General features: G+C 44.9%; 3 protein-coding genes and 1 pseudogene across 5 annotated transcripts; 3 read left to right on the top strand and 1 right to left on the bottom strand.

Annotated features, from left to right (window-relative positions):
• The first annotated feature begins 2,150 nt into the window (after nt 1-2,150).
• On the top strand, nt 2,151-8,269 carry LOC118389727 (retinal guanylyl cyclase 2-like; annotated as a pseudogene).
• A 523-nt stretch (nt 8,270-8,792) lies between these two features.
• LOC118390531 (cysteine protease ATG4A-like) lies at nt 8,793-13,315 on the bottom strand. Its single transcript, XM_035781186.2, has 12 exons — nt 12,062-13,315; nt 11,891-11,962; nt 11,704-11,802; nt 11,202-11,303; nt 10,865-10,937; nt 10,633-10,712; nt 10,291-10,532; nt 10,100-10,178; nt 9,615-9,976; nt 9,353-9,409; nt 9,152-9,263; nt 8,793-8,864 (listed from the first exon to the last, which is right to left on the bottom strand). The coding sequence occupies exons 3-12, from the start codon at nt 11,762-11,764 to the stop codon at nt 8,800-8,802; spliced, it is 1,233 nt and encodes a 410-aa protein (XP_035637079.2). The 5' UTR covers nt 11,765-11,802; nt 11,891-11,962; nt 12,062-13,315; the 3' UTR covers nt 8,793-8,799.
• Nucleotides 13,316-15,231: 1,916 nt separating this feature from the next.
• LOC118390532 (transmembrane protein 185-like) lies at nt 15,232-20,991 on the top strand. 3 transcript variants are annotated; one of them, XM_035781188.2, is made up of 7 exons: nt 15,232-15,375; nt 17,164-17,340; nt 17,485-17,692; nt 17,849-17,932; nt 18,048-18,224; nt 18,326-18,449; nt 18,618-20,991. In XM_035781188.2, the coding sequence occupies exons 2-7, from the start codon at nt 17,282-17,284 to the stop codon at nt 18,860-18,862; spliced, it is 897 nt and encodes a 298-aa protein (XP_035637081.1). In that variant the 5' UTR covers nt 15,232-15,375; nt 17,164-17,281; the 3' UTR covers nt 18,863-20,991. The 3 variants fall into 3 exon arrangements, with proteins under 3 accessions (XP_035637081.1, XP_035637080.1, XP_035637082.1); XM_035781187.2 differs by lacking the exon at nt 15,232-15,375 and adding an exon at nt 15,428-16,701; XM_035781189.2 differs by lacking the exon at nt 15,232-15,375 and adding an exon at nt 16,738-16,946.
• Nucleotides 20,992-21,139: 148 nt separating this feature from the next.
• On the top strand, nt 21,140-22,204 carry LOC118390533 (protein EOLA1-like). The gene is made up of 2 exons (XM_035781190.2): nt 21,140-21,736; nt 21,867-22,204. Exons 1-2 carry the CDS (start codon nt 21,478-21,480, stop codon nt 22,079-22,081), a joined length of 474 nt encoding a protein of 157 aa, XP_035637083.1. The 5' UTR covers nt 21,140-21,477; the 3' UTR covers nt 22,082-22,204.
• Nucleotides 22,205-25,597: the final 3,393 nt, after the last annotated feature.

A 25,597-nucleotide genomic window follows, 5' to 3' on the forward strand; every position in this document is an offset into this window, starting at 1 on the left:
ACAGACGTGACAGTCTGGAGACGCCGTGGAGAACGTTCTGCTGCCTGCAACATCCTCCAGCATGAGCTGTTTGGCGGTGGGCCAGTCATGCTGTGGGGTGGCATTTCTTTGGGGAGCCGCACAGCGGCACAGCGGCTCCATGTGCTCGCCAGAGGTAGCCTGCCTGCCATTAGGTACCGAGATGAGATTGGGCCTGGGCCTGGGTTCCTCCTAATGCAAGACAATGCTAGACCTCATGTGGCTGGAGTGTGTCAGCAGTTCCTGCAAGAGGAAGGCATTGTTGCTATGGACTGGCCCACCCGTTCCCCAGACCTGAATCCAATTGAGCACATCTGGGACATCATGTCTCACTCCATCCACCACAGACTGTCCAGGAGTTGGCGGATGCTTTAGTCCAGGTCTGGGAGGAGATCCCTCAGGAGACCATCCACCACCTAATCAGGAGCATGCCCAGGCGTTGTAGGGAGGTCATACAGGCACGTGGAGGCCACACACACTACTGAGCCTCATTTTGACTTGTTTTAAGGACATTACATCAAAGTTGGATCAGCCTGTAGTGTGGTTTTCCACTTTAATTTTGAGTGTGACCTCCATGGGTTGATAAATTTGATTTCCATTGATAATTTTTGTTTGTTTTTGTTGTCAGCCCATTCAACTATGTAAAGAAAAAAGTATTTCATTCATTCAGATCTAGGATGTGTTATTTTAGTGTTCCCTTAATTTTAATGAGCAGTGTACATAATTGTATATATAATCCACAGGTAATTTGCCCTGGGTCCTGATACTATATGACTGACTGAACTACAAGCGTTTAGTATTTCACTCACACTACTAAGGTCCACTCTAAGTTTCAATTTCAACATGGTTTTCCTGTTCAGTGTTAGAGTGGGAACATCCCTGGATTGAAGAGACCTTAACGTTCCAGAAGGGGAGAATTGGTGCTAAAATGGTGAGGACTTGTCTAAGCTGAGGCTGGATGATGGTGCACCTGCCAAATACACGTTTGTATATCAATGTCGGCCAGCAGCGTGTCAATATATTGTGAGATATCACTCACCTTTGACCTCTGACCCCATCAGGTGATAGGAGGGCTGCTTTCTTTATGAAGTTAATGTTCAAATGCATTGCTCGTATTAATGAATGATATTTAAATGTTTGGGGAATGTAGTAGTAGTAGGAGCAGTAGTAGTAGTCTAGGTATCCTATATAACACAAGACGTGTCTACTTTCTGGACTTGGATGTCTCTTAAAGAATTAGAACTTTGTTGAAAATGTCATTTCAGGTTAATTCCAACAAAAAATACGTGTGACTGAGTTGTATTTAGTGATATCTCAACGTCTTTCAAAAGGATACGTAATGATGTCTTTCAAAAGGATACGTAATGATGTCTCACAACGTATTTCAAAAGGATATGTAATTAGGCAGGTGCCGAGGGCTTTTTCTATCTGTACTCCCTGTCTGCCTTGATTAGATTACCACCACACATGACGGATAATCATCCCATTGGAGAAAATAAACCTATAGAATTACGTCAAATAAACCTATAGAATTACGTCAAATAAACCTATAGAATTACGTCAAATAAACCTAGCCATATCTGTCACCAAAACTTTAGATTTCACAAGACATCAGGCCTTTTGGGGGAAGGACAGTGTTTGATGGAGAGTGGAATCTGCTGGAGGAGGCATCTTGCAATGCTCTGGCAGCTTTACCAGCTTCACGGTTCATTGCATGATTGGCCTCAACCTATTTAACAACTCCAGTCCTCAATGAAGCCAAGTTCAACTTATACCTACCTCCCCATGGACCCTGGCTGCTGTGGTTCCTGCAGGCATCCCTCAGTCTGTTTGTCCCATGTGGCCCGATCTGCTGTGTTCAAGGCAGGAATAGTGGGACCTTGGAAATGTGACCCTCTGTTTGCTAAGGTCCTGCCTCAGTCTGCAGCGCGGCTAACTATGGAGACGATCGACAATGTCCCCTCACTGTCTCTGGGCGCCACCTTCGAGTATGTCATCATCGATGAGGACTGCCAGACATCCATGCCACTCAAGGGTTGCCTAGGCCACTAGTCACAGGCTAATGCCTTCCTGGGCCCTGTCAACCCTGGCTACGGTGAAGCAGCCTCTTTATTCTTGGGTCTGTGTGAACTATGAGCTGGATGATCGAAGCAGGGCACCTTACCTTTGCCCGCACGGCGCCCTCGCCCACCTGGGCGCTGCTCAGCCTGGTGAGACACTTCCGCTGAGCACACATAGGGATCATCTCCTCGGCTGAGGATGTGCGTGGGTGGACACAGTCAGCATGGTGGCCAATTACCATTACAACCACCGTGGTATCCACAGACAAGGACTCTGCTAGCATCCGACTGGCTCTCACTAGGATCCAGAGAGCAGAAAACAGTACTGTTTTTTCATTGTGGTTTTTCTTTCAGTACAACTACTATTTGTCCACCATTAACTACTATTAGTACTACAATAAGTACCAGAGACAGTATAAAAAGACAACTACTACTGTGTCGCAACTACTACTATTACTACTAACCTATTGTGTGGTTGTGTTTGTGTTCCCTATAAATCGGTGGTGATCCTCGGCATGCGCTCGGTGCTGATTGGAGGGGGCAACCAGAGGTTGCTGCTCTGGACATGCATCTGACGGACGGTCCCTCGTGTTCATCCCCTACAACACGCTGCTCTACAGCCTGCCCTACAAGGACGTGCACTACCGCGCCCTCACTAACCACGGCAAGCCGCGGAGAGCACGCAACGCTGTCTTGACCGCCACCATGAACTCAGAGGAAAACTCCTCCTACAAGACACATCAAGCTCCACCAGGTACAGCTGAATGAGCTGAGGAGATCTGGGGCTAAAGGGTTTTTTCATGAATAGCCATAGTTTGGGCTAAATCAGATCGTTGGGAGTGTCCCTGGTTTTGAATATTTGCATTTGTGTTACATCAGTATGTTCTCATATCCTTTTCCACATTCCCCCTCTGTTTGGTACCGTCTACGGCTCTATCCTCTTCATGGCTAACGCTATGCAGTGTGCGTGACGTTGGGTAGTGGATGTCTGGAGCCGACCTGGTGCGCCACTCCAGAAATATGTCTTTCTACGGGTTCCGCCAGCGTGTCGGGGACCAATGGCTCCGGGGCCAGCCTACTGGAGTATGTGGTGCTGGACACAGATAGGCAGTCCTGGCCTCTGCTACCCATCCACCGTCTGGACCTAGACCCTGTGATGGTCAGGTCTCTGGGCTGCAGCACCCACTTCCCATCAGGGCCCCAGCCCAGCCTCCAACTGCTGGTTCATTCCAGGCACCTTATGCACAGGAGGTGATGGGAGAACACAGCAAATTATACAAAAACACATAGGGTAGGGGGGGGGGGTTAAACGCAGACAAAGGAACACACACACTAACACACTGCCTTCACTCACGCCCAGACACACACACAAACACACCAGCAAAACAGGAAGAGAATGTCACCATCTGTTCATAGAGAAGACATTTTTCTCTAGAGGAAAGTGGAACAGAGAATTAGAACAGGGTGTGGTGGTGGAGTGTTGATATAGTTTGTGGTAACTTCAGGAAGCTAAGGGTCTTTTAATTTTTAAATCAGGCAAATGCTACGTTTACTATATGATGTTCTAATATTACGTTTTTGTTTCCACTTCATCGTCCTATTCGGGGTCAGGAGGAGTGGATACATTCCATCGTATAGTCTTCCTGTGCATATCCCTTTTGATGATTCTCCTCTCAATTGGACTCTAGTTATCATGACACAAGGTGAGACCCAGACGCAGACACAGGAGGCAGATGGTTGGAGTTTAAGATGTTTAATAATCCAAAAGGAGCAGGCAAGAGAACGGTCGTGGACAGGCAAAAAGTCAAAAACCAGATCAGAGTCCAGGAGGTACAGAGTGGCAGACGGGCTCATGGTCAGGCAGTCAGGTACAGAGTCCAGAAACAGGCAGGGGTCAAAACCGGTGGGTGGGTGGGGGGGGGGAATAGAAAAAGGGAGAATAGCAAAAAGCAGGAGAACGGGAAAAGCTCTAGTTGACTTGGAAACACACAAGACGAACTGGCACAGAGAGACAGGAAACACAGGGATAAATACACTGGGGGAAAACAAGCGACACCTGGAGAGGGTGGAGACGATAACAAGGACAGGTGAAACAGATCGGGGCGTGACACTAGTACTGTATTAGGTATTTCCACATATTGCATTTTTTTTTAAACAGCTGGTAATAGCAGCAACACCTCCCTACTGTCTGCTGAAGGTAGGGATCGCTCATCCAATCACAACCCCCGACACAATCAAAAACAGGGTTAACAGTTTAGCGTGAGTGATTCAGGCTACATTTGAATGTGTGTACATATATGTGGTCAGTTGCATGCATGGTCCCAATGCTCTCTTCCTGTCAAATATCATCCAGAAGGTGAGAAACCCTCCTCCACTATGCTGTGGTGTTACCAGACCACGTACGCCCTGGAGTGTGTCCTTCTGATGAAACAGTGCTGGAACGAACAGGCAGACAGGCACACTTTGATGACATCTTTGACCAGGTACCTTAGCCTGGAGACATCAGAGGCATCAAAAACAGCTCACAATCGGCGTCTTCGTGAAATCGAGAAAGAAACAAACATTTGACTAAGCGAACCTTTTGTCAGTGAAATTTCAATCAATTTCACCATTCATTTAACCCTGTTCCCAATCAATCCCAGTTTAAGAACATTAACAAAAGGGGGGGAGACCAACGTTCTAGACTCTGTGCTGTGGATCCTGGAGCAGTACTCCTCTAGCACGGAGGAGCTGATCCGAGAGAGCTGGAGATAGAGCAACAGAAGACTGAGAAACTACTCACTCAGAAGCTGCCTCCATGACTAACAGACAACAACAACACACACCCTCAAAGAAACTGTCTAGGATGTACACGTTTATCCAGTTTCAATTGAATAGGGCCCTAAAGTGGTGTGTTTCAGTCAACGGGAAAGCGTAAGTCCTCTCACCTGTCACCAGAAAGCACAATATGGCTAAAAGATGAAGCAATTCTAAGCTGCGTTTTACCCATCGCTTTATCCCACACTCCCAAAATAGGATTTTCCCTGCCATGTTGTTTGCAGCATACGGAATCCATTTGAGCCATAGCACAGCAAAGACCCTAGTGGATCTGAGAGGCAACCAGGTTCAACTTGGTCAAAAGAAAGAGCTCAAGGTCAGTTGAGTGTTTTGTGCTCCCACTGTTTTGCATTTCTATTACCCTCAAAGGAAATAATCAAATGAACAACCGAATACTGTTTTAGTGACTTATCTGTGATACATAATGACCTTGGACATGTCCCATGTCTCCACAAGGAAAAGGCATGGATGAGACCTACTGGCTGGTAGAAGTGCAAAAACAACCTATACAGGGACAGTAACTGTGGTCCAAGTGACCGTGTTGCTGCAGGTATCAAACTACTGTAGGCATCATGAACTGTATACAAACTAGACTTAACCACCAGATCCTAACGAGTTACTATGACAATTTAAAGTGGATACCTGCAGCGCATTAGTTCCCATGTGCAAGAGTTCCCATATTGCAATTGCATTTGGTTGGTTTCGTCACACCGTGCTTGAGCGTGGGCAATGCAAGTACCGTATCTTGTGACGCAACTATGCACTAAAAGCCAACGTAGATGAATAAAGGAAACTTTCATCGAACTTTCTTTGGAAACAATTGTCCAGTGGACAAAGTGCCATTCTATTACAGTATCAGAATCCGGGCATTTAAAGATTCCAGTGTTTTCATCTCAACACCGGTATGCGCTACACTGCCCCCCTAAGGCTGAACGGGACGGTACCAGGGGCGCGTTCAGCACCACACAAAGGTTTGGAACGTTCAGATACAAACATGCCTCTCCGTCTCCGACATGTAATCATGTCGGCTCTATTCATGGCAACGTTCAACAGGGTTGGGAAACTGAACGTGGCCCATAATAGGCCCATGAGGCCAATATAATCCTATACGTAGGCCATCCTCATTACAATTTGCATGAAATTCTTCCATCAGCAGAGTGAGTAGCTAAAACATTGTGATCCAAAACAAGTGTAAACTCTGCTCAGATATCTTGCACTGTCCCTTGAGTTTGTAAAGCTGATTTGTTGCAAAAAATATGACTGGCTCCAAAACACTTTGAAATTGAGAGATTAAGTATTACATGTTGCAAAAAAATAAAAATACAATAGGTCTGTAGCCAACCACCGTGACGAGTCAATTATATGGATCGCTAAATGCACAACCTATAGCAGAGTTGTCACACTGGCATCTTTGTTTCATAATTGCCGAACCTCTATGTTTACGTACCATTTTATAGTGCTCCAACATAGACGAAGTGTCGAGCCATTTAAAACCAAATGTACTTAATTATTGTAAAAACCTCTCGATCTTATTGGCTGGTAGTGTTGTATGTTATAGTAAATCATAAACCCTAAAGACTGACCAATCGAAACGCAGACCTGTTCAATTTAAGTGTCGTCTTAATTTTAGTGCATCCTGCTTCAAGAAAAATGAGCGATTATTAGTTGTAAATGTGTAGCGAAATTGCAATTGCACAGCAAATATTGTGGCTTTCAGTTGCGAAGTACCTGGTAATTACCTGATCGTGTAAGTAAATGTATTAGAAAATCAAAACATGTACAAGCTACTGAGCACTAAAAGTTGGTGATTTCCCCGGAACGTTCAGCGCTTTGAAAATGGCGAAAACACCTGAGTGCAGAGGTATAACAAAGGAGAATATATTTTGCGTAGCTGCTATTCATCTACCCCGAAACCACCATAATCAACAACAACAACACCACCAACATCTTCCCTCGGGAGCAGTGCTCACCTTTAGCCAGAGGAAAAATCACTGCACGCTTGGAGTACAATTCATTTCGAAATCTCCCAGTGCTGTGAGTTCTCCTAAGAAGGTAATTGATCTGTATCAGTGTTTCACTGTTGGTAAGAGGGGAGATTCTCTTGGCAGAGGCACAGCAGGCACAGCCCTGTTCGGTTCTTGGTTTGAAGATGGTGCCAGGAGAGATTGTCCAGCATCCATAATTCAACTCCTCAGTGTCCTGGTGCTCTTTTTTTCTACTAGATACTCAGGTCATTCAGAGCCAGGTACCTATCCTCTTGCTCCTCCGCATTCTTCGCTCTCATGGTGAAGTTCTCATCCTTAGTGCACAGGCCTATCAGGTGCTTGTGTTTAGGGATTTCTACACTTATGCCAAAGTTGTCATCAACACTGACTTGGTGTAACATCATATCAAACTGACTACTCTTGCATGCCTTTTTCATGTATACTGGACAAATATATAAATGCGACGGTTTCGTAGCTCACCTCGTCGTACTTCTCATCCAAATGGTGATTTGTATGTATCGGATGCCACTGGTTTCTTATCCTGCTTTTGAATGGATTAATACATTGTAAACCAGATTGTGAATACTCAGCCTCGTTGTCTATAGCATGAGAAAGAAATAAATGGGAGTTATTTCTTATTTTAATTATTCATATTGAAAATGTCTGTAATGTTTATTTTCTTTTGGTGGTTGTTGCTGCACTTGGAGAACATGTTCCTATAGCTCCTTGCCAATAAGTTGGTTTTGTATTGGTTGTCGATTTGAAAATACTTTTTGTGTGGGCCTTACTGATGTCTTTTCAAGAGGGTTTTATTTTCTTATATTTCACAGGGCATTTACTGGAAAGTTGCTCTGTGCCTGTATGGAAGTCATCACTTTTGGGTTCTGAAAAAAAAACAACTGTTTCGTATTGGATTGCCACGCCCCGGTGATATCACCCTTTTATGCCGGAGATAGGATTATACCATTAAAATAAAGCAAATGCTGTTATCCACAGCCTGTCTTCATTTACTGGGTTAGATGAAAACCAGTAATTACTAGAACCATTATAATTCAGTTGTCACCACGGGCTATCATCTCCAGTACTAATACAGTGGGCTGCAGGGACAATCAATAACCATCATAGAACAACAATTCATCAGTGGAAAGGGGTTTGCAGGAACAGACGGGTTAGGCTCATCACAAGAAAACAAGCCAGTTTTGCTAATGACCGCTCAAGGCTCTATTCTACACATTCCCTTTCCACATGACACTGTGCACAAGGCCATTTTAGCTCCTCAGAAATACCCACGAGGAAGATGGTACTAAAACAATATCAACCCTGAGGCTGAATTATCATATATATTTAAATATCTTTATTGTCAGGCATATTTACATGGGGGGGTACTCCACACCAATACCTTGGGAGACCCCTTATTCTAACCATTGAATAACATACATATATTTAAGAGAGGCACTTTTCTTAAGTTATTTGTTGAATGTTTGTATTTTAACCCTGGAAAAACAATGTGTCAGCAGATTTGCTGTCTCCTGGCATCAGGAGGTAGTGTGTAATGAGGAGATATCATCCTCACCCCTGTCTTCACCTACTGTAGGACCCTGGCTTTGTTTCCTAGTTACAACATCAAAATGAGACAGTGCCAGCTTGTATTTACGATGTACGTCACATTTCTGCCTTCATTTGCTCACTTTGTTTTGAGTTGTTGTCCAGAATCTTTTCTTATCTTTCTTTTTTTGCAAAGTGGTAAGCAGTGAATGCTTGGTGTTGTTCTGAGGCACTTCTACAGCACAGTATGGAAGATGGTGGCCAAGGGAATCAACCCAATCGCCATCATCCACTGGACTGGGCGCGCAGGTCCTAATCCAGGCACTTGTCATCTCCCCGTCTGGATTACTGCAACTCGCTGTTGGCTGGGCTGGTCACACGTTAAGGATCTCAAACTCCTCCTCAGACTCAAACAGCTTGTCGGACGATTCGATGAACTCTGTTCAAAAAGAGAACACGACAGTAATCCGTTTGACATGGCACACTCGATTTAGTTTGTAGGTTGCAGTTGAGATTAAACACCACATAGAAGTTTCAATACGGTTCAAGTAACCTATAAATAACCTATAAATACCTGTAAATAAACACACTTCCTGTATACTGTAATCTCAAAACAATATAGACAAATAAGAGTGGAAGCTGGATACCCGTATCCCTGTAATTATTTGCAGCCAGAATTTGTTATTGGTGTAATATTATGGGTCTGTCTGGTGACATAGCTCATACCTGCCCCTGTGGTCTGAACCTCTGGTTTGGTGGGAGGAACAAAGGGGGGCCAGTGGGGCGGGTGATTCTCCACCAGCTCAAACATCCGCAGGTTCCTCTTCATCTGGATCTCCTTAAAAAAAAGGACAAGAACACGGGTCTCAATCACAAGAGAATAACCTCCATCTGCATTGACGTGTGACTTGAGTGGATGACTCTTACCTGCTGGACCAGGTTACACCAACTGTCAAAGTCATCCTCACTCTTACAAAAAAAAACCTTGGGGGAAATAAATAAATAAATAATTGAATTTTGATTTGGCAAAATCATCCCCACTGTACACAAAATTCACATTGGAGCAACACTTTAGAACATGCCACTTAAATTATCATTTTTTAAAAAAACTATGCAAACAAGGCCCGTGAGACGGGAGGCCCGGTAGCAGAGCAGGATGTGGTGATCAGTGTGTGGGTTCAGCTCTCACCAGGGCCACAGAGGGGTCCAGGTTGGTGATCTTCATGCGGCGTGGACTCCTCAGACATTGGTAGCTCTGGTCGTCCACTCCGCTGCCAGCCTCTGACTCCACGGCTGACTGGGTGGTGTGGGGGTCCAGGTTGGTGATCTTCATGTGGCGTGGACTCCTCAGACAGTGGTAGCTCTGGTCGTCCACTCCGCTGCCAGCCTCTGACTCCACGGCTGACTGGGTGGTGTGGGGGTCCAGGTTGGTGATCTTCATGCGGCATGGACTCCTCAGACAGTGGTAGCTCTGGTCATCCACTCCGCTGCCAGCCTCTGACTCCACGGCTGACTGGGTGGTGTGGGGGTCCAGGTAGATCAGCTCCTCTCCTGAAGGACACATACAGGCCTGGCTGAACACAGTGGCTTGACAACTCACAGGTTTGGCTTATTTATTTATTTTTTTTGCTTCCTTTTTGGGAACCTTCATTTACGGCTTCCTCTTAGACTCACCTACAAATCCGATGAAGTAATAGGCCAGATTGGGCTTTCCTCCCAGCACACCACAGGACTGTGGTATTTTAAAACACTCCTGAATGGGAGAACACCAAGTGAGACCAGTATAACTATTTAAAAGGCAACAGTAACTACAGGAATATTCTTGTTTAGTATCAATTGAATAAGAACAGAATAATTAATTGTACCTTGAGGGCCTGGATGTAGACAGGGTTGATGTGGTTGATTCCCAAACGGAGAGGTATGATCAGCAGCAGGGGCCTCCAGTCAGAACGAGACTGGGATTGAGAATGTGGACACATCGTGGCTCTGTTCCCGTGCGTGTGCAAACAGGCTTGCTCTGGTGTTTCTCCAGAGGTGAAGGGTTCCCCCCAGCCACAGGGTCTGGGCCGCAATCTGCTCCCTCTGCTTGCCTGGCGACACTGCTTCTCTGGAGAGGACATGGAAAGAAAACATCTGTGTCCTTTTGGCATCCTATACATAACTCTCAGATGGTAAGAGTTCAACAAGTGAGGGGAAGAAAAACGTACTGATGTCCTCGATCACCACCGTGTTGTCCATTGACACATACACAGCAAGAGAATTCCAGTCATCAAATAGTGCAAGTTTGCTGAGGAGAGATAACCGGTTTCTTATTTCGTGGCCCAAACTTATTTTAACTTGAAGTCACTGAGTCCACTGATTACTGATCTTTTCAGTGTTCCATAATCAATATTCAGAAATGAATTGATCAGTCGTAAAACATGCTCATAAAATACTTACTTGAGTACTTGCGCAACTGTGTTTGGGCCATACCACTCTCCCACAGACTTCCCTTCACCGACTCCCATCTGAGCTGCAAGCAGGTAAAAGGCAAAACAAAGTTCACTGCAAAGGTCTAACTCATGGCTCCTTTCTAGCCTGTCTAACCTGCCGCATATTCATCAGGCTATTTGATATTCTTTCTTCAAGTTACACCTTTTTACTTTGAGGACCTGTCCTCTAGAAAATTATAGGAATGTGAGTGAATTGTTGTTTTGTTTTTGATCTGCTGATTCATGGTAGGTGTGGTCAGGGCAGGGTGTGGTTAAGGCAGGGTTAGCTTATGACTCTGTCTTACCCATTTGGTGTACGGAGTAACAGCTGTCTTTCCTATCCAGGAAACAGTGGAGGATACGATGGTAGTCCTCTGGCTGTCCTCCCTCTGCCCTCCAACGCCAGGCTACAACAGGAAGACAGGCCACAATCACTGTGCCATTCTGACATAGCCATGCTACAGATGCTATGGTCAGGGAATACAGGACTAGTAAAGGCCCAGTGCACTACTTTTATGAAGAAAAAAAATTCACCAACAGCAAAAAATATATATATTCCGATTTTTCAGGGGGTGCTGCAGCACCCTCATCACCCCTAATTTCCGCAGCTATGCATTCTGATACCCTTTCTCTTTCTCACTGTTGAATTGATTACAAAGTACTATACATATCATGACCTATTTGGGGTCCTCAAAATCTCTCCCCCAGATGAATCATTCACACATAAAACACCCCTTTGCTGATGCAGTTCCATAGATCCCCACCCCATACAGCCATGTGCACGACTCCTGAGACAATCCTCCTCACCTCGTCCCAGCTGTGAGCATACCAGGGCCTGTGCAAGAATCATCTGCCCACACCGTAGCATGCATCCCCAGCCTGTATCTGAAGAGGGGCCTGTTCCGCCTACAGACCAAGCAAAGATAGACACTTAACCGTTAAAGCAACTAGCCATCAATTGGATGTCACAATAACATCTGCCCGTTTCACTCACCTATGGGAGAGAATTTCTTCCTGTAGGTGAACCATAGCCGCGAGTGAACGTCTGATAGGAGTTCTGTCTTTTCTGTGACCACACAACGAGAAGCACCGTCAAGCCCTTTTTTCTGCTTCTTTTCCCCCACATATAAAATCACAATCTGACTGCTGGAAGATGCCGGCCTACCTGTTTTAACATTGTAACACTCTCCTAAAACCCACACAGGTTCATCGGTGTCAGGCAAGTCTTCAAGGAATTCAGAAAACACATTTATCTGGTTTTCATACTTGGCTAATACTGAAACGAGACATGGAAAATGGGAGACATAAAAGAAGACGTGTCAATAAACATATATGATGTGATACACCAGTTCATAGAGTTTATATACAAGACGTTTTGGGGAATATGGGTCGTTAATTAGCTGCAATTTGATATAATAATTTAGGTTTACTGGAATTATTAGACATGCAGGTTGGTTTGTTGTTTCCAACACTATTTGTAGATGTCTGATAACACACAGTGTAGGCTGTACACTAGATCTCAAAAACCCTTCTCCGTATGAAGCATTTGCCACCATTGCATTTGCCCAGATTTGGCTCTGTGTAAACTACAAATCCATGCTGCGTTTTAACGTTTAGAAACGTCAATAATCATCGCTTTTCGAAACGTTTTTTTCGAAAACATATGCTCATACGGCCCTTCATCTTTCATGTCAGCGAGAAAGAATCTTTCGGTGTGGTACAGACCCCATATACTGACAAACACTACACTGCACCCCCCCCAGTTAGAGACAATAATGCTTGGTCCGAAAATATGGTCGGAGGTGCCGTATGGATGGTGCGACCGCGACCGCGGAGCCTCTGGAGTCACACAGAGGCTGGTCGCCTCTCAAAATGCTCTGTGAAGTGCAAGAAGTATGAATACCCTGCTTAGGCCGTATCACCGTAAATGCTGCACGGCCAATGCAGAGATTTCAGGGTGGGTCAATTACAGAGTTGGGTGCTGTGGAATCTGTGAGGGTAATCAGAAGTGGTCTTGTGCTAATTATATGTGTTTCTGTCGGTCAGAGGGAGTAGGTGCTCCATGTTAAACTAATGCAAGAGATGTGAATTATTATGCTCTCAGGAAAAGCGTGCCATTGAAAGGAGTGACTACTGGGGTAGCAGTAAATGTGAAAGCTGTCCAACTGAAGGGGAAGATTCCCAGTGTTTGTGATGCTTGTCGTGAGTGGCACCGAGTGGAGAATCAGAATACATTGTCTGATGATGTCGAGTCTGCCCGACAAAGTGATGTTAGGATATATAAGTTATCCTGTACGAGCCTTTGACCCGAATACATTACATTGTTACAGGTGTCAAGCTTATGGGCATGTGGCAGCAGTGTGTTGGGGGAAGGTTCCTAGGTGTGAGAAGTGTGCAGAAGGGCATGAGACAAAGGAATGTGTACCATTGTGGAAAGTAGTGATATGTGTTAATTGTAGGGGTGCCCATGGGGCTGGGGATCAGAAATGTTCCTTGTGAGAGAGTTGAAGTTTCCAGGGTTAGAGTAGTGCAAAAGTTGTCATATGCTGAGTCAGTGAAGAAAGTAGAGGAAGATGGATCAATGGGGATGGATCCCGAGAGGAGTGGTGTGAGTAGTATATCTGTACCAGTACAGAGGGATAAATAAACAAGTGATATGTTTCAGTAAGATTGGATTTTTGGAATTTATAGTAATGGTTATCAACTGTACTGAAGGGATGGAATGTAAGGCGCAGAAAATAGGTTGTGGTGGCAGCTGCAGTGAGATATTTGGGTGTGCGAGTCTTGACATCAGAAGAGTTACAGGGTGTTAAGGGGTGGTGTCCCATCTTTTCAGGATGTTGGCCTGAAGTAGGACTACGGTATGTATTATTATGGTATTTAAGACTGAGACTGCTCTTCTCTGTATCACGGAGGCGCTCCGCACTGCTAAAGCTAACTCTCTCTCCTCTGCTCTCATCCTTCTAGACCTATCGGCTGCCTTCGATACTGTGAACCATCAGATCCTCCTCTCCACCCTCTCCGAGTTGGGCATCTCCGGCGCGGCCCACGCTTGGATTGCGTCCTACCTGACAGGTCGCTCCTACCAGGTGGCGTGGCGAGAATCTGTCTCCTCACCACGCGCTCTCACCACTGGTGTCCCCAGGGCTCTGTTCTAGGCCCTCTCCTATTCTCGCTATACACCAAGTCACTTGGCTCTGTCATAACCTCACATGGTCTCTCCTATCATTGCTATGCAGACGACACACAATTAATCTTCTCCTTTCCCCCTTCTGATGACCAGGTGGCGAATCGCATCTCTGCATGTCTGGCAGACGTATCAGTGTGGATGACGGATCACCACCTCAAGCTGAACCTCGGCAAGACGGAGCTGCTCTTCCTCCCGGGAAGGACTGCCCGTTCCATGATCTCGCCATCACGGTTGACAACTCCATTGTGTCCTCCTCCCAGAGCGCTAAGAACCTTGGCGTGATCCTGGACAACACCCTGTCGTTCTCAACTAACATCAAGGTGGTGGCCCGTTCCTGTAGGTTCATGCTCTACAACATCCGCAGAGTACGACCCTGCCTCACACAGGAAGCGGCGCAGGTCCTAATCCAGGCACTTGTCATCTCCCGTCTGGATTACTGCAACTCGCTGTTGGCTGGGCTCCCTGCCTGTGCCATTAAACCCCTACAACTCATCCAGAACGCCGCAGCCCGTCTGGTGTTCAACCTTCCCAAGTTCTCTCACGTCACCCCGCTCCTCCGCTCTCTCCACTGGCTTCCAGTTGAAGCTCGCATCCGCTACAAGACCATGGTGCTTGCCTACGGAGCTGTGAGGGGAACGGCACCTCAGTACCTCCAGGCTCTGATCAGGCCCTACACCCAAACAAGGGCACTGCGTTCATCCACCTCTGGCCTGCTCGCCTCCCTACCACTGAGGAAGTACAGTTCCCGCTCAGCTCAGTCAAAACTGTTCGCTGCTCTGGCTCCCCAATGGTGGAACACACTCCCTCACGACGCCAGGACAGCGGAGTCAATCACCACCTTCCGGAGACACCTGAAACCCCACCTCTTTAAGGAATACCTAGGATAGGATAAAGTAATCCTCCCCCCCCCCCCCCTCCCCCTTAAAAGATTTAGATGCACTATTGTAAAGTGCACCAATTTGTAAGTCGCTCTGGATAAGAGCGTCTGCTAAATGACTTAAATGTAAATGTAATGTATTTATTACACTTTTTTTTGTGAGTGTAGTGTTAGATGGTAGGGTATTTGTTGTAATTGTTTTTTGTTGAGAGGGAAAAAAAAGAAAATTAAGCAAAGCATAAAGGGAGGTTATACTCCAGTCTAATAGGTGGCGGTAATGCAACATGTATTGGATGCCAAACGCCATTAAACCTCATCGAAGAAGATAGCTAATTAGCACAGTTGGCGGCCCATGTCTTCTGTAAACTAGTGGTGAAGAAATGGCCGTGTGGGAACACTAACCCTATAAAAGGCATGTAGTAATTTACCTTTTTTTTTTATCTTACTGATATGAAAGACACGTTCCTAAAACAGTACCGCAAGCCATGCGTGTTAATGTTTTGAGCAAGCTTAGGAGCTCTTATTAACAAAACTCCCCCTGCCAGAAGACACTATTGTCAATAGGGCTAAAGTAGCGTCTACGAGTGTAGCTGTACACTACTGACTACAGTACAATACTGTGTGTGACCAAATTATCATAGTATCATAACACTGAAAAAAACTACATATCGTACTTCAGAGAAGTACATTCCACTGACAATGCCTCGCTTTTCAAAAATGTTATGAAAGCCGCCGGGTAGACAAGTGAGCGAAACAGGCCACCAAGGAAACAACAATAACTAAAACTTTCACATTAGCCATAGCTTTTTACAGGGGCAAGTTAATAACGACCAAACATCTTTAGAAAACATGTTTTTGGTTCAATGGCAGGACGATCTGACAACACATGTAAGGGACTAAATGAAAGGCGCATAATACGTGAATAAGGTATTTGTTTTACTGCCTCCATCCTTCGGCTGTCATTGGCGTTAAAAGGCAGGATACACGCATAGTGTAACCTATTGGATAATGTAGTTTAAATACGTTTGTGATTCGTGACAACTAATAACATTTGAAAACATTATAAACTACATCTACCAAAATGTATTGTTCATAACGAATCAACGTGAGAGTTCCCAGACTGCAAAACATTACTTGACAGTCTGGTTTTTGTAGTTTTTTCACCCAATTAAAAAAAATGGTTATGGACATACTTAGATATGGCTAATTCCGATATGAAAAATATTCATTTTCATTGTCTCAATTATTAAATGCGTGCCCGTTGCTTTAAAACATAATCCTATTTGATTTTGCGTGCGTTTAGGCTAAAATGTATATATCAGTCAAAAAACGTTCATGCCCTGTGCCAGAATGTGGCAGTGTAAGAGAGGATCAAAATCGTAGTGTTGTTATCTATCACGGGTCAATTGTGACTGACTGATCTACAAATAATAATGAGTAGTTAGTTACGATGCAGTCAGTAGATCAGTCAGTCGGCAGTCTTCTGCAATGTCGAACATGCTCCATTATCATTGAAGCAAGTTGCTTTGACAACATTAGCTACATTGTTGCCAGTGGCAGTAGCCTTACTGTACATGACGCCCCTAGTGGCCTATCTCTCTAGCTAGCGTGAACCACAATAGCAAGCAGTTTGATAAAAAAAAACATCCTTTTGATACGTTATTTTATTGTTAATCCAAATAAGGATATAAAATATAGTCATGAATCTTCGGGGATTCTTTCAAGACTTCAATCCCAGGTAACGTAAAGAGAAATCTAGCTGTTAAATTAACGTCTCGCGTTCGAGCTACCAGGAACTAACTAATTTAACGTTAGCGAACTAGCGAGCTATCTGAACCGGTGAACCATTAGGACTTCTGACACAACTAACGAACATTAGTAAACTAATTTAGCTATTATATTGGGGAAGGACAGCATTAGCCAAGTTAGCAAACATTGACGTTAGCTAGCCAGCCTGGTTTTACAGTCGCTATTATTAGCTAGGTAACGTTAATTGTTTTTATTCCAACTAGCGAGATAACAAACCAGCTGAATAGTCGGAATGGCTGACTCCACTGAGCTCAGTTTCCTTGTTCTGGAATTGCATGGGGTGCACATTTTTGTAGCAGCCTGCGCTAACACAATCTGATGAGTAGTAAACTCAATTTATTGCTGAGTAGACTCATGGTTGATGAAATTGTTTTTTTCCCTCTCTTCTCAGTAAATTCCTCATCTATGCCTGTCTGTTGCTGTTCTCTGTTCTACTGTCCTTGCGTCTGGATGGCATCATCCATTGGAGCTATTGGGCTGTGTTTGCCCCCATTTGGCTATGGAAGCTAATGGTTATCATCGGTGCCTCAGTTGGCACAGGCGTCTGGTCCCATAACCCACAGTACAGGTGTGCTTTTAATCCCAAATGCTTTTATGTTTTGTTTTGTTTTCCTGTCAGTGTGGCTGTCATTAGCTATCAATAAGACGCTCTCTGGTTGCCACTGCTGACTAGTATGCCTTATTTACTGTGCCTGTTATGCTGGCAATGCAGGGCTGAGGGTGAAACCTGTGTGGAGTTCAAGGCCATGCTGATAGCGGTTGGGATCCACCTACTCCTGCTCACCTTTGAGGTTCTGGTGTGTGACCGTGTGGCGAGGGGCACCCACTTCTGGCTGCTGGTCTTCATGCCCCTCTTCTTCGTCTCGCCTGTCTCTGTTGCAGCATGTGTGTGGGGCTTCCGCCATGATCGCTCTCTAGAGGTCAGTCTGACATTTTTTATCAGTTACAAGGATGTTATTTTTCTCAAATAGAATATTTAGGCTAGATATTGGTGATTATAATAGATATATGTATCTATCTCCCTCATTTCCCCCCCTCACCCATTTTCTTCTGTTCTTCCTATCTCCTTGTATTAGTTGGAGATCTTGTGCTCGGTCAATATTCTCCAGTTTATCTTCATTGCCCTGCGACTGGATAAAATCATCAGTTGGCCATGGCTGGTAAGAGAACTACCTCCCTAATATTTAGGTCTGAAATATTATGGGAATTGAGTACAATATATAGCGAGTTGGAATGGAAATATACGTAGACATTCTGTTGATTTTTGTCGTCCAGGTCGTCTGTGTGCCACTGTGGATCCTCATGTCCTTCCTGTGCCTTGTGGTGCTCTACTACATGGTGTGGTCAGTGCTCTTTCTGCGGTCTATGGACGTCATCGCAGAGCAACGGCGCACTCACATCACCATGGCGATCAGCTGGATGACAATCGTTGTACCCTTGCTCACTTTTGAGGTATGTGGTCATGACATCTCCCCCCCCCCAGTTATTAGTGTGTTCAGAGAGTTAAAGAAGTTGGGACATTGTTATTGTTGTCTCTGTCATTGGCTCTTCAGATCCTGTTGGTCCATAAATTGGATGGCCACTACAGCTCCAGCTATGTGTCAGTTTTCGTGCCTCTCTGGGTATCCCTGGTGACTCTGATGTTCACAACCTTTGGCCAAAAAGGAGGCAACCACTGTGAGTTATTCCTCAGACAGTGATAGCAGTGCAGCAGAATGAATTGGCATATTGTCATATTGAGGCAGTGTTATTTTTATTCATCTGAGAATCCAGTCAGTGTAACTCTTTAAATGTTGCTTCAAGCTATATTTGTTTTAACTGGGTTTCTTCTCTCTTTTCTAACAGGGTGGTTTGGCATCCGAAAAGATTTCTGCCAGTTTCTTCTTGAGCTCTTTCCCTTCCTGCGGGAGTATGGGAACGTTTCTTATGACCTGCACCACGAGGACCCTGAGGTGTGCGAGGAGATGCCTGCACACGACCTGCCAAAAATAGCCCCGATGTTCAGCAAAAAAAATGGTGTGGTGATCACACAGAGCCCAGGGAAGTACTTTGTGCCTCCTCCAAAACTGTGCATTGACATGCCTGACTAAATTAAAGCTTTGCAACAACTGCTCTCGAGCTTTGATGGACTGCACATGCACCAGACAGCTGGATAAGTATTTTTTACAACCACATATCTATTTTTTATGGAAATGGAATGTTCTAGAAGGTTAAGTAGACACTTACCCCAAACGGCGAATCACTCCCTCAATATTGTTGTGCAGTATGGGTGCCCTGAAACATGATCAAAGGCTCCAAAAACACCCAAATATGGCCTTTTAGAAACGGCATATAACATTGTGGATAAAGTTCGGGGTGATGCGATTTCTTGTGTACATATCTAAATACCTGCGTCACTATACTGAGAGCTTTACCGTTTCTAAAGTAACCTATTTTGGTGTTTTTGGAGCATTCATGTTTTTTCTGGGCCCCCATATTGCACAACGAGGATGAGGAAGTGATTTGCTGTTTGTGTTAAGTTTCTCAAAAACAAGTAAAATCACAAATAAAAAGGTAGCTGGACCGTTCTATAACATGCCATTTACATCAGAAATAGAGATTTGATTGTAAAAAACAAACAACTTTAAAGAAGAGGCAGAAGAGCATAGCTTTCCATGTAAGTCACTCCAAGTGAGTGATGGGACCTGGTGGGACCGGAATTTGGACATGTTTTTTTCTGAAAACAAAAATCCATGGCAGAGTATGTGGATCAAAAGGCACTCTTATATCAACGTGTGTTTTTCCATTGTGTTGGCAGTGGAAATAATTAGTTCCTTTTCATTGATTTTATGTGATATACTGTATAGTACTTTCTATTTTCCTTGTGATGTTCTGGCCGCCAACAAAATATATCCAAAGCGTTCATCCTCTTTTATAATTCAGATATCTTTCACCTTATTCCAGTTGAAGATACATTTTGTTGTATGTTTGTCAAATTACCCAAACCCTGATTTATTTTTTTTGTATCAAAGCTCAAATACTATATGTTAAGATGACAACAAGATCATGCTTATTAGTCTAACCTTTTTAAACCTAAGATTAGCTTGCTACTTGGGTATATTTGCTTTTGTTTATTCAATTATTTAACTTCTCTATTGTGAGGAACATTTGTTGTAATATAATAGCGTGTGTATATATAGTATTATTCCCGAACACCCATTTTTGTATTTGGATGGTTTGGTTTTGATTTCATAGGGTATTTTCCTGAATTAAGACCCTGATCTATGTCCACTCAATTGTATTAAGGTTTACAACCTTGTTCCTCTAGTGGCCCTTTGCACTGAGTGTATAAAAACATTAGGAACACCTGCTCCTTCCACAACATAGCTTTCACCTGGATAGTCTGATCCCTTATTGATGTCACTTGTTAAATCCACTTTAAATCAGTGTAGATGAAGGGGACTGGTTAAAGAATGATTTTTAAGCCTTGAGACATGGATTGTTTGTGTGCCATTCAAATGGGCAATACAAACGATTGAAGTGCCTTTGAACGGGGTATGTTAGTAGGTGCCAATATTAGGAAGGTGTTCCTAATGTTTGGTATAGTCAGTGTATATGGCAGTATGACAGTCATTGTAGTTGGCTTTTGCTGTTACAATAATGTCAGATTCAGGGTGCACAACTTCACCTCAAGGTTCCTAGTGGTGTATTCTAGTTTTCAATTAATCTTGAGTATTATGGTTAAACAGCCTGTTTGGGTCTTCTACCTTGCCAGGTCTACATTGGGTAATGTAAGGGAGAAAACCTACAGTGCCGCTTCTCTATTATTATACCTGTGAAAAATTCTTTGTTTGTGAAATTGTGACTCCCCTTCATACAAAATGGTCTCCCCACCACCCCATTGAACTTCTAATATATCCCCTCATGTTTTGTTCATTTTGTCTATGTTCTGTGACCACTCTCAGCTGGCCTGAGAGATGAGCATTACTCATTTGAAAACATGTTTTGACCGAGAACGGACCAATGTTATACTTTTCCCCTCTATTGTACCTTGTTTCTAACCTTTCACCATACACATTATGTGGCAATATAGCTGTTTTTCTTTCTGCTGGCAAGCACTTCAGTACGTGTTAAATTATTAACATTTAAATCACTGTTAGTTATCTGGTCGTCATTTTGTTGACTTGTCAAATGCATGAACATTGATTTCAAATTGAAATAATACTTCTCCGTTTCCACATTGTGTTTACTTGATTTGCTGCAATTTACAGTGAATACAAATAATGGAATGAATGGTTTCCATGGACTTGTCAGTCGCTAGATGGCACTATGCGCCTATTTAAAGATTTTGGAACTCCCATTACCTTCTTATCAAGACGTGCTTGTTAACAGGACAAACAGGAAGTGCGTAAGGTTTGGGAGAGTAGTTGAAAAGTATTGTGGCTAATGTAAAAAAATACGTTTAGGGTGCGTCGAGGAACTGCCGAGTAAATTGCATTTGTTGTAACGAGGTGGTCTATATAAATACAAGTCAACCATTGCTCCTTTTATAATTACAGTCGGATACATGTAGCCAGCCAGATTTTACGCGTCACAGAGACTACAAAGGCGTTGATTGATTGCGTGATGATGTGTGCAATAGCTCTTTCTTCTTACTAGATAATTATTTTAGGATTGGTTTAGACTGATAGAGTAGCATAGCACCTGGTTACGACGTGGAGTGACGATGACATTACAAGTGGGTTGCCTATCATTCAAGCAGCCGTATGCAGGATTAGTACTGGACGGTGTAAAAAGTATTGAGACACGTTGGCGCCCTCTGCTATCCACAATGGAAAACTGCACTCTAGCGATTCATATTGCGCAGAAGGACTGGGAGGCCGACCAGTGGAGAGACATCCTCACCCATACACTGGGAATGAGCCACATGCAAATAGAGGAACTTCTAGCATCCGGAGACAGATTTGGCCGTGGAGTCGTAGCAGGTAAAACAGACTTTTGCATGACTGAGCATGTGGTGAGGACTAAAACGCAGCACATTGCATGTTTGTTTTAAACTCGATTTTCAATTGTACAGTAGATGAATCTCCAACCCCCGTCATGTCTTGTTTTTAGGCTTGGTGGAAGTGGGGGAGACCTGGTGCTGCTCTGACAATGTGCCAGAGAAGGATCTGAGGGAGCTGGAGAAGGCAGCAGTGCACACTGGGCTCACAGAGAAACACCTCACACAGCTGTCAAACCCACGCTGGCTCAAGGAACCCCTTTATGCCAGAGGTCACAAAGACATATGGACAGTAGATATCCCAGTGCAATTACTGCCATCTGCGTAGTTGTAATAAAATAATGTATACTCATTTTGTACTGATAGGATCATCTATCAAGTTAGGGAGGCAATATATTTGTAGACTACTCGCATTTGCTTTAAGGTGCAATAAATGACCAATGGACTATTGTATTGTCAAGGTTATTGTATATCCTGCATGTCTAAAATTCATATAGACACCATAACTTTGTTGCCATAGGCATTTATTATGAATCTAGATCTGTTTGCAGGGAGAATGAGAGGTCTGAATCATTGGAGAACTGTGGGAGGTGAATCCCTGTGGCAGGGAGGAGGTAAAAGAGGGCAAGGGTGCCATGCCTGCCATCACTAATGGAAGACCGAAGGATATCCAGGTGGTGGTCATGTAGGTCTGGAGCTGGGCTAGACAAGCTGCTCGGGCATTCCTCTTTGAGAACTGGGTAGTCAACCAGTGCTTGGGCTGCTGTTGCTGTGTTCTTCAGCCTCCTGGCCTGAAGTGCAAAGGGTCTGGTGCCAACGATATGGCTGAAGTGCTTGGGAGTGGAGCTCTGCAGGTTCAGCCCAGTCCGAGTCCCATTGCCTGTATCTGCTATGCTGGTGACCAGCGCTGGTCTCATTGCTGTTACCTGATTTCTCCCTCCCTCCCAATGCCTTTGACCTGCACACATCTCTTCATTCGTGACAGGAGGTGTTTGGATGCTCGGCCGGGATTCGGGATTGGAGTGGTAGTGCATAACAGAATAAAAATTTGGTGTCAAGAAATCACACGTCCGAATCGGAGACGACCGTTAACACAGTTTGATATTCACGAAACGTGCCTTTGACGTCCATGCATGGTCTTCCCAAGCCATGAAGGTGCTCAGTGAAAGTCAACCTCGATACCAGGGAAAGCTCTTAAATCCGTTAGGCGTTGAGTTGGCGTAGAAAACTCGTCATGCTAGACGTTTCGCAGATTTTTGGATGGTTCAGTACTTTTCATTACCTCCCGTGTGAACAGCTCCTCGTCTTCTCAGTGCTTTGCATTCCCGTCTGGCCCCATTTTCATAGATTCTAGAATTTCTCTCTCTACAATGGTCCACAGTTGTTTTGAGAATGAAATGTCATAAAAATGGGCATCCACCGGGTTAATTTTTGAGTCTTGAGTGGTATATTAAAGTTTCTTGGAAATGTTTTTCTGACACCGAATCTGGAATGCACTCTCTTCCTCTTTCAGTCCTCAACTCCAGAGTGTATACCAACCCAGAGTGTATACCAACCCAGAGTGTATACCAACCCAGAGTGTAGAGTGTATACCAACCCAGAGTGTATACCAACCCAGGGAGAGAAACTAGAACGCCAACTTTCTGCATGTTTCTTTTCCGTGGAAACTTTGGAAACCGAAATGTCACATACTTTCAAAATGAATATGCAACCTAGACATCAAGCCCTATATGCGTGGCGTTGAGGAGCAAAATTACCTGCCAAGCTTTAGAATTGTGATTTCAAATGAAAATATTCTTATTCTATTGTTAAAATCACAATTCAGATTGTTATAAATGGAAGGAATCAAACATTCTAGGCCATTCTTTTGTTGAAAAATAAAAGGCAACACGAGAATGATTCATTTATTTCACTATATAGAAACAATGGGTGAATGGGCAAGTAGAATGTGCGTCTTGCAGTGTTGTAGAACTCGAGACCACATATTTGCTATATCAAGCTTCGCCGTCAGAGAACGCACATCTGTGCATTTTCACATTGTACATCACTTTCTAGTTTAATGACGCGCCACTCATTCGGACAACACGTTCATCCGTAAAGCAGCACACGTGGTTCATCCGTAAAGCAGCACACGTCGTAAACCATAACAACGTACGGTATGACGAACAGCACGAACTGCTACACTCTGTGTTCTGAGTCTGTCCAGTGGCAGTTTCATCTCACGACCTAGCAAGAGAGATGCCGGGGAGACCTGTGTTGTGTGTTTTCTTGCTCTGTAGTGCATTAAGCGTTTGTTTCAAAGCAGTTTGGAATGTGCACCCCTGGACCAGGTGCGCTCTGATGCTGTTCTTCAGCGTTTGGTTGAAGCCTTCCACCCCTCTGTTAGCTTGTGGGTTGTAGTAGGCCGTGAGGATGTGTTTTGATTACCTTGTTACTGAGATTGTTGAGTTCCCTTGAGGTTAGCTGGGGCCCATTGTCCGTGGTGAAGGAGAGGGGTAGGCCCCACCTTGTGACCAGGCTGTCTAGGATGTCCACGATGGCCTGTGCTGTGACAGTTCCGACAGCAACCACTTCTGGTCACCACACAAGGTCTCGACATCGCTGATTGACCTTCACCAAATTGACCCTCGTGCACCATTGACAGAACACGCGCATGCAGACCACTCAGGACCACAGTGCAAAACCCTCGAGAGACAGACTTCTTTCCAGCAAGAAAGTTTGTGCTTCCCCCTGGCGAAAGTCTCCAGCTCTTCTGGCATACGTGCTGGCCATCCAGTGTGTATGTATACGTGGAGGGTAGACAGCGTGGGATCCTGTTCCGATGCTTGCTTCAGCTCCTCCAATGAGACGGCTGATTGAAGGGGAACGCAGATTATTTATAAGATGGTTGGAATAGGAGTGTCAAAGGGGCGTGTGAGGTCTGCTGTTATCCCTCCCCGGAATGAACTTCAGCTGATAGTCATACTGTCTGAGCTGGTCGGCCCATCTGTGCAGCTGAAGTGGCTTGTGGCCAGTTCCTGATGCTGACAGTAGCGTTGTGAGGGACTGGTGGTCGGTTCTGAGCAGCCGGCCATATAGGTAGAGGTGCCACCCCAAGACACAGGCCCAAGACACAGCTCCTAGTGCTCCAGCTGAGGTGGCACAGTAGACAATGGTGGGGGAGACTGGGTCAAAGTGAGCCAAGACTGGGGCTGTTGTGAGCTGGCTCTTCAGTGAGCGAACCGTGTCTGAGCAGGCTGCCGTCCATGCCCATGGCTCGTCCTTCTTGAGGAGCTGGCGAAGGGGCGCTGTGGTCTGAGAGTAGTGGGGCAGAAACCGGAGGTACTAAGCTGTCATGCCAAAGAATGAGGCTACCTGAGAGGCTAAGGTCGGTTTTGGGATGCGGAGGACATGAGTGGGGCAATGCCTTTGGCCGACAGGCGGAACCCCACAAATTCGACGGCTGGAGCTGCAAAGGTGCACTTTCCACCGTTGAGGATCAGGTTGTCACGCAGTAGAGTGACAAACTGAATACTCTGTGGAGTCGATGGTCATGGATGTGGAGGTCAGGGCCATGGACCACGATGTCATCCAGACAGACTGCCACCCCGGGTATTCCAGCGAGGATGGTGCTCATCACCTTCTGGAACCGGCTGTGGGCGGAGCTAAGTTCAAAAGGCATGCGTGTGTATCTGAACACACCAGCACATGTGACAAAGGTTCTGTTGCCATGTGCCGGTAACTTGGTGGATAGCTGACCCACTGTCATCTTCGTGTGAACCCCAAGCCTGTGAAGAGGTCGAGGCCCGGGAGGTTGGCACCCCACTTTGCAACGTGAAATGTAAATGATGGCAGATGCTTGGCG

The sequence above is a fragment of the Oncorhynchus keta genome, chromosome 11 (genome assembly GCF_023373465.1).
Source record: "Oncorhynchus keta strain PuntledgeMale-10-30-2019 chromosome 11, Oket_V2, whole genome shotgun sequence".
In the NCBI taxonomy this organism is placed as follows: domain Eukaryota; kingdom Metazoa; phylum Chordata; class Actinopteri; order Salmoniformes; family Salmonidae; genus Oncorhynchus; species Oncorhynchus keta.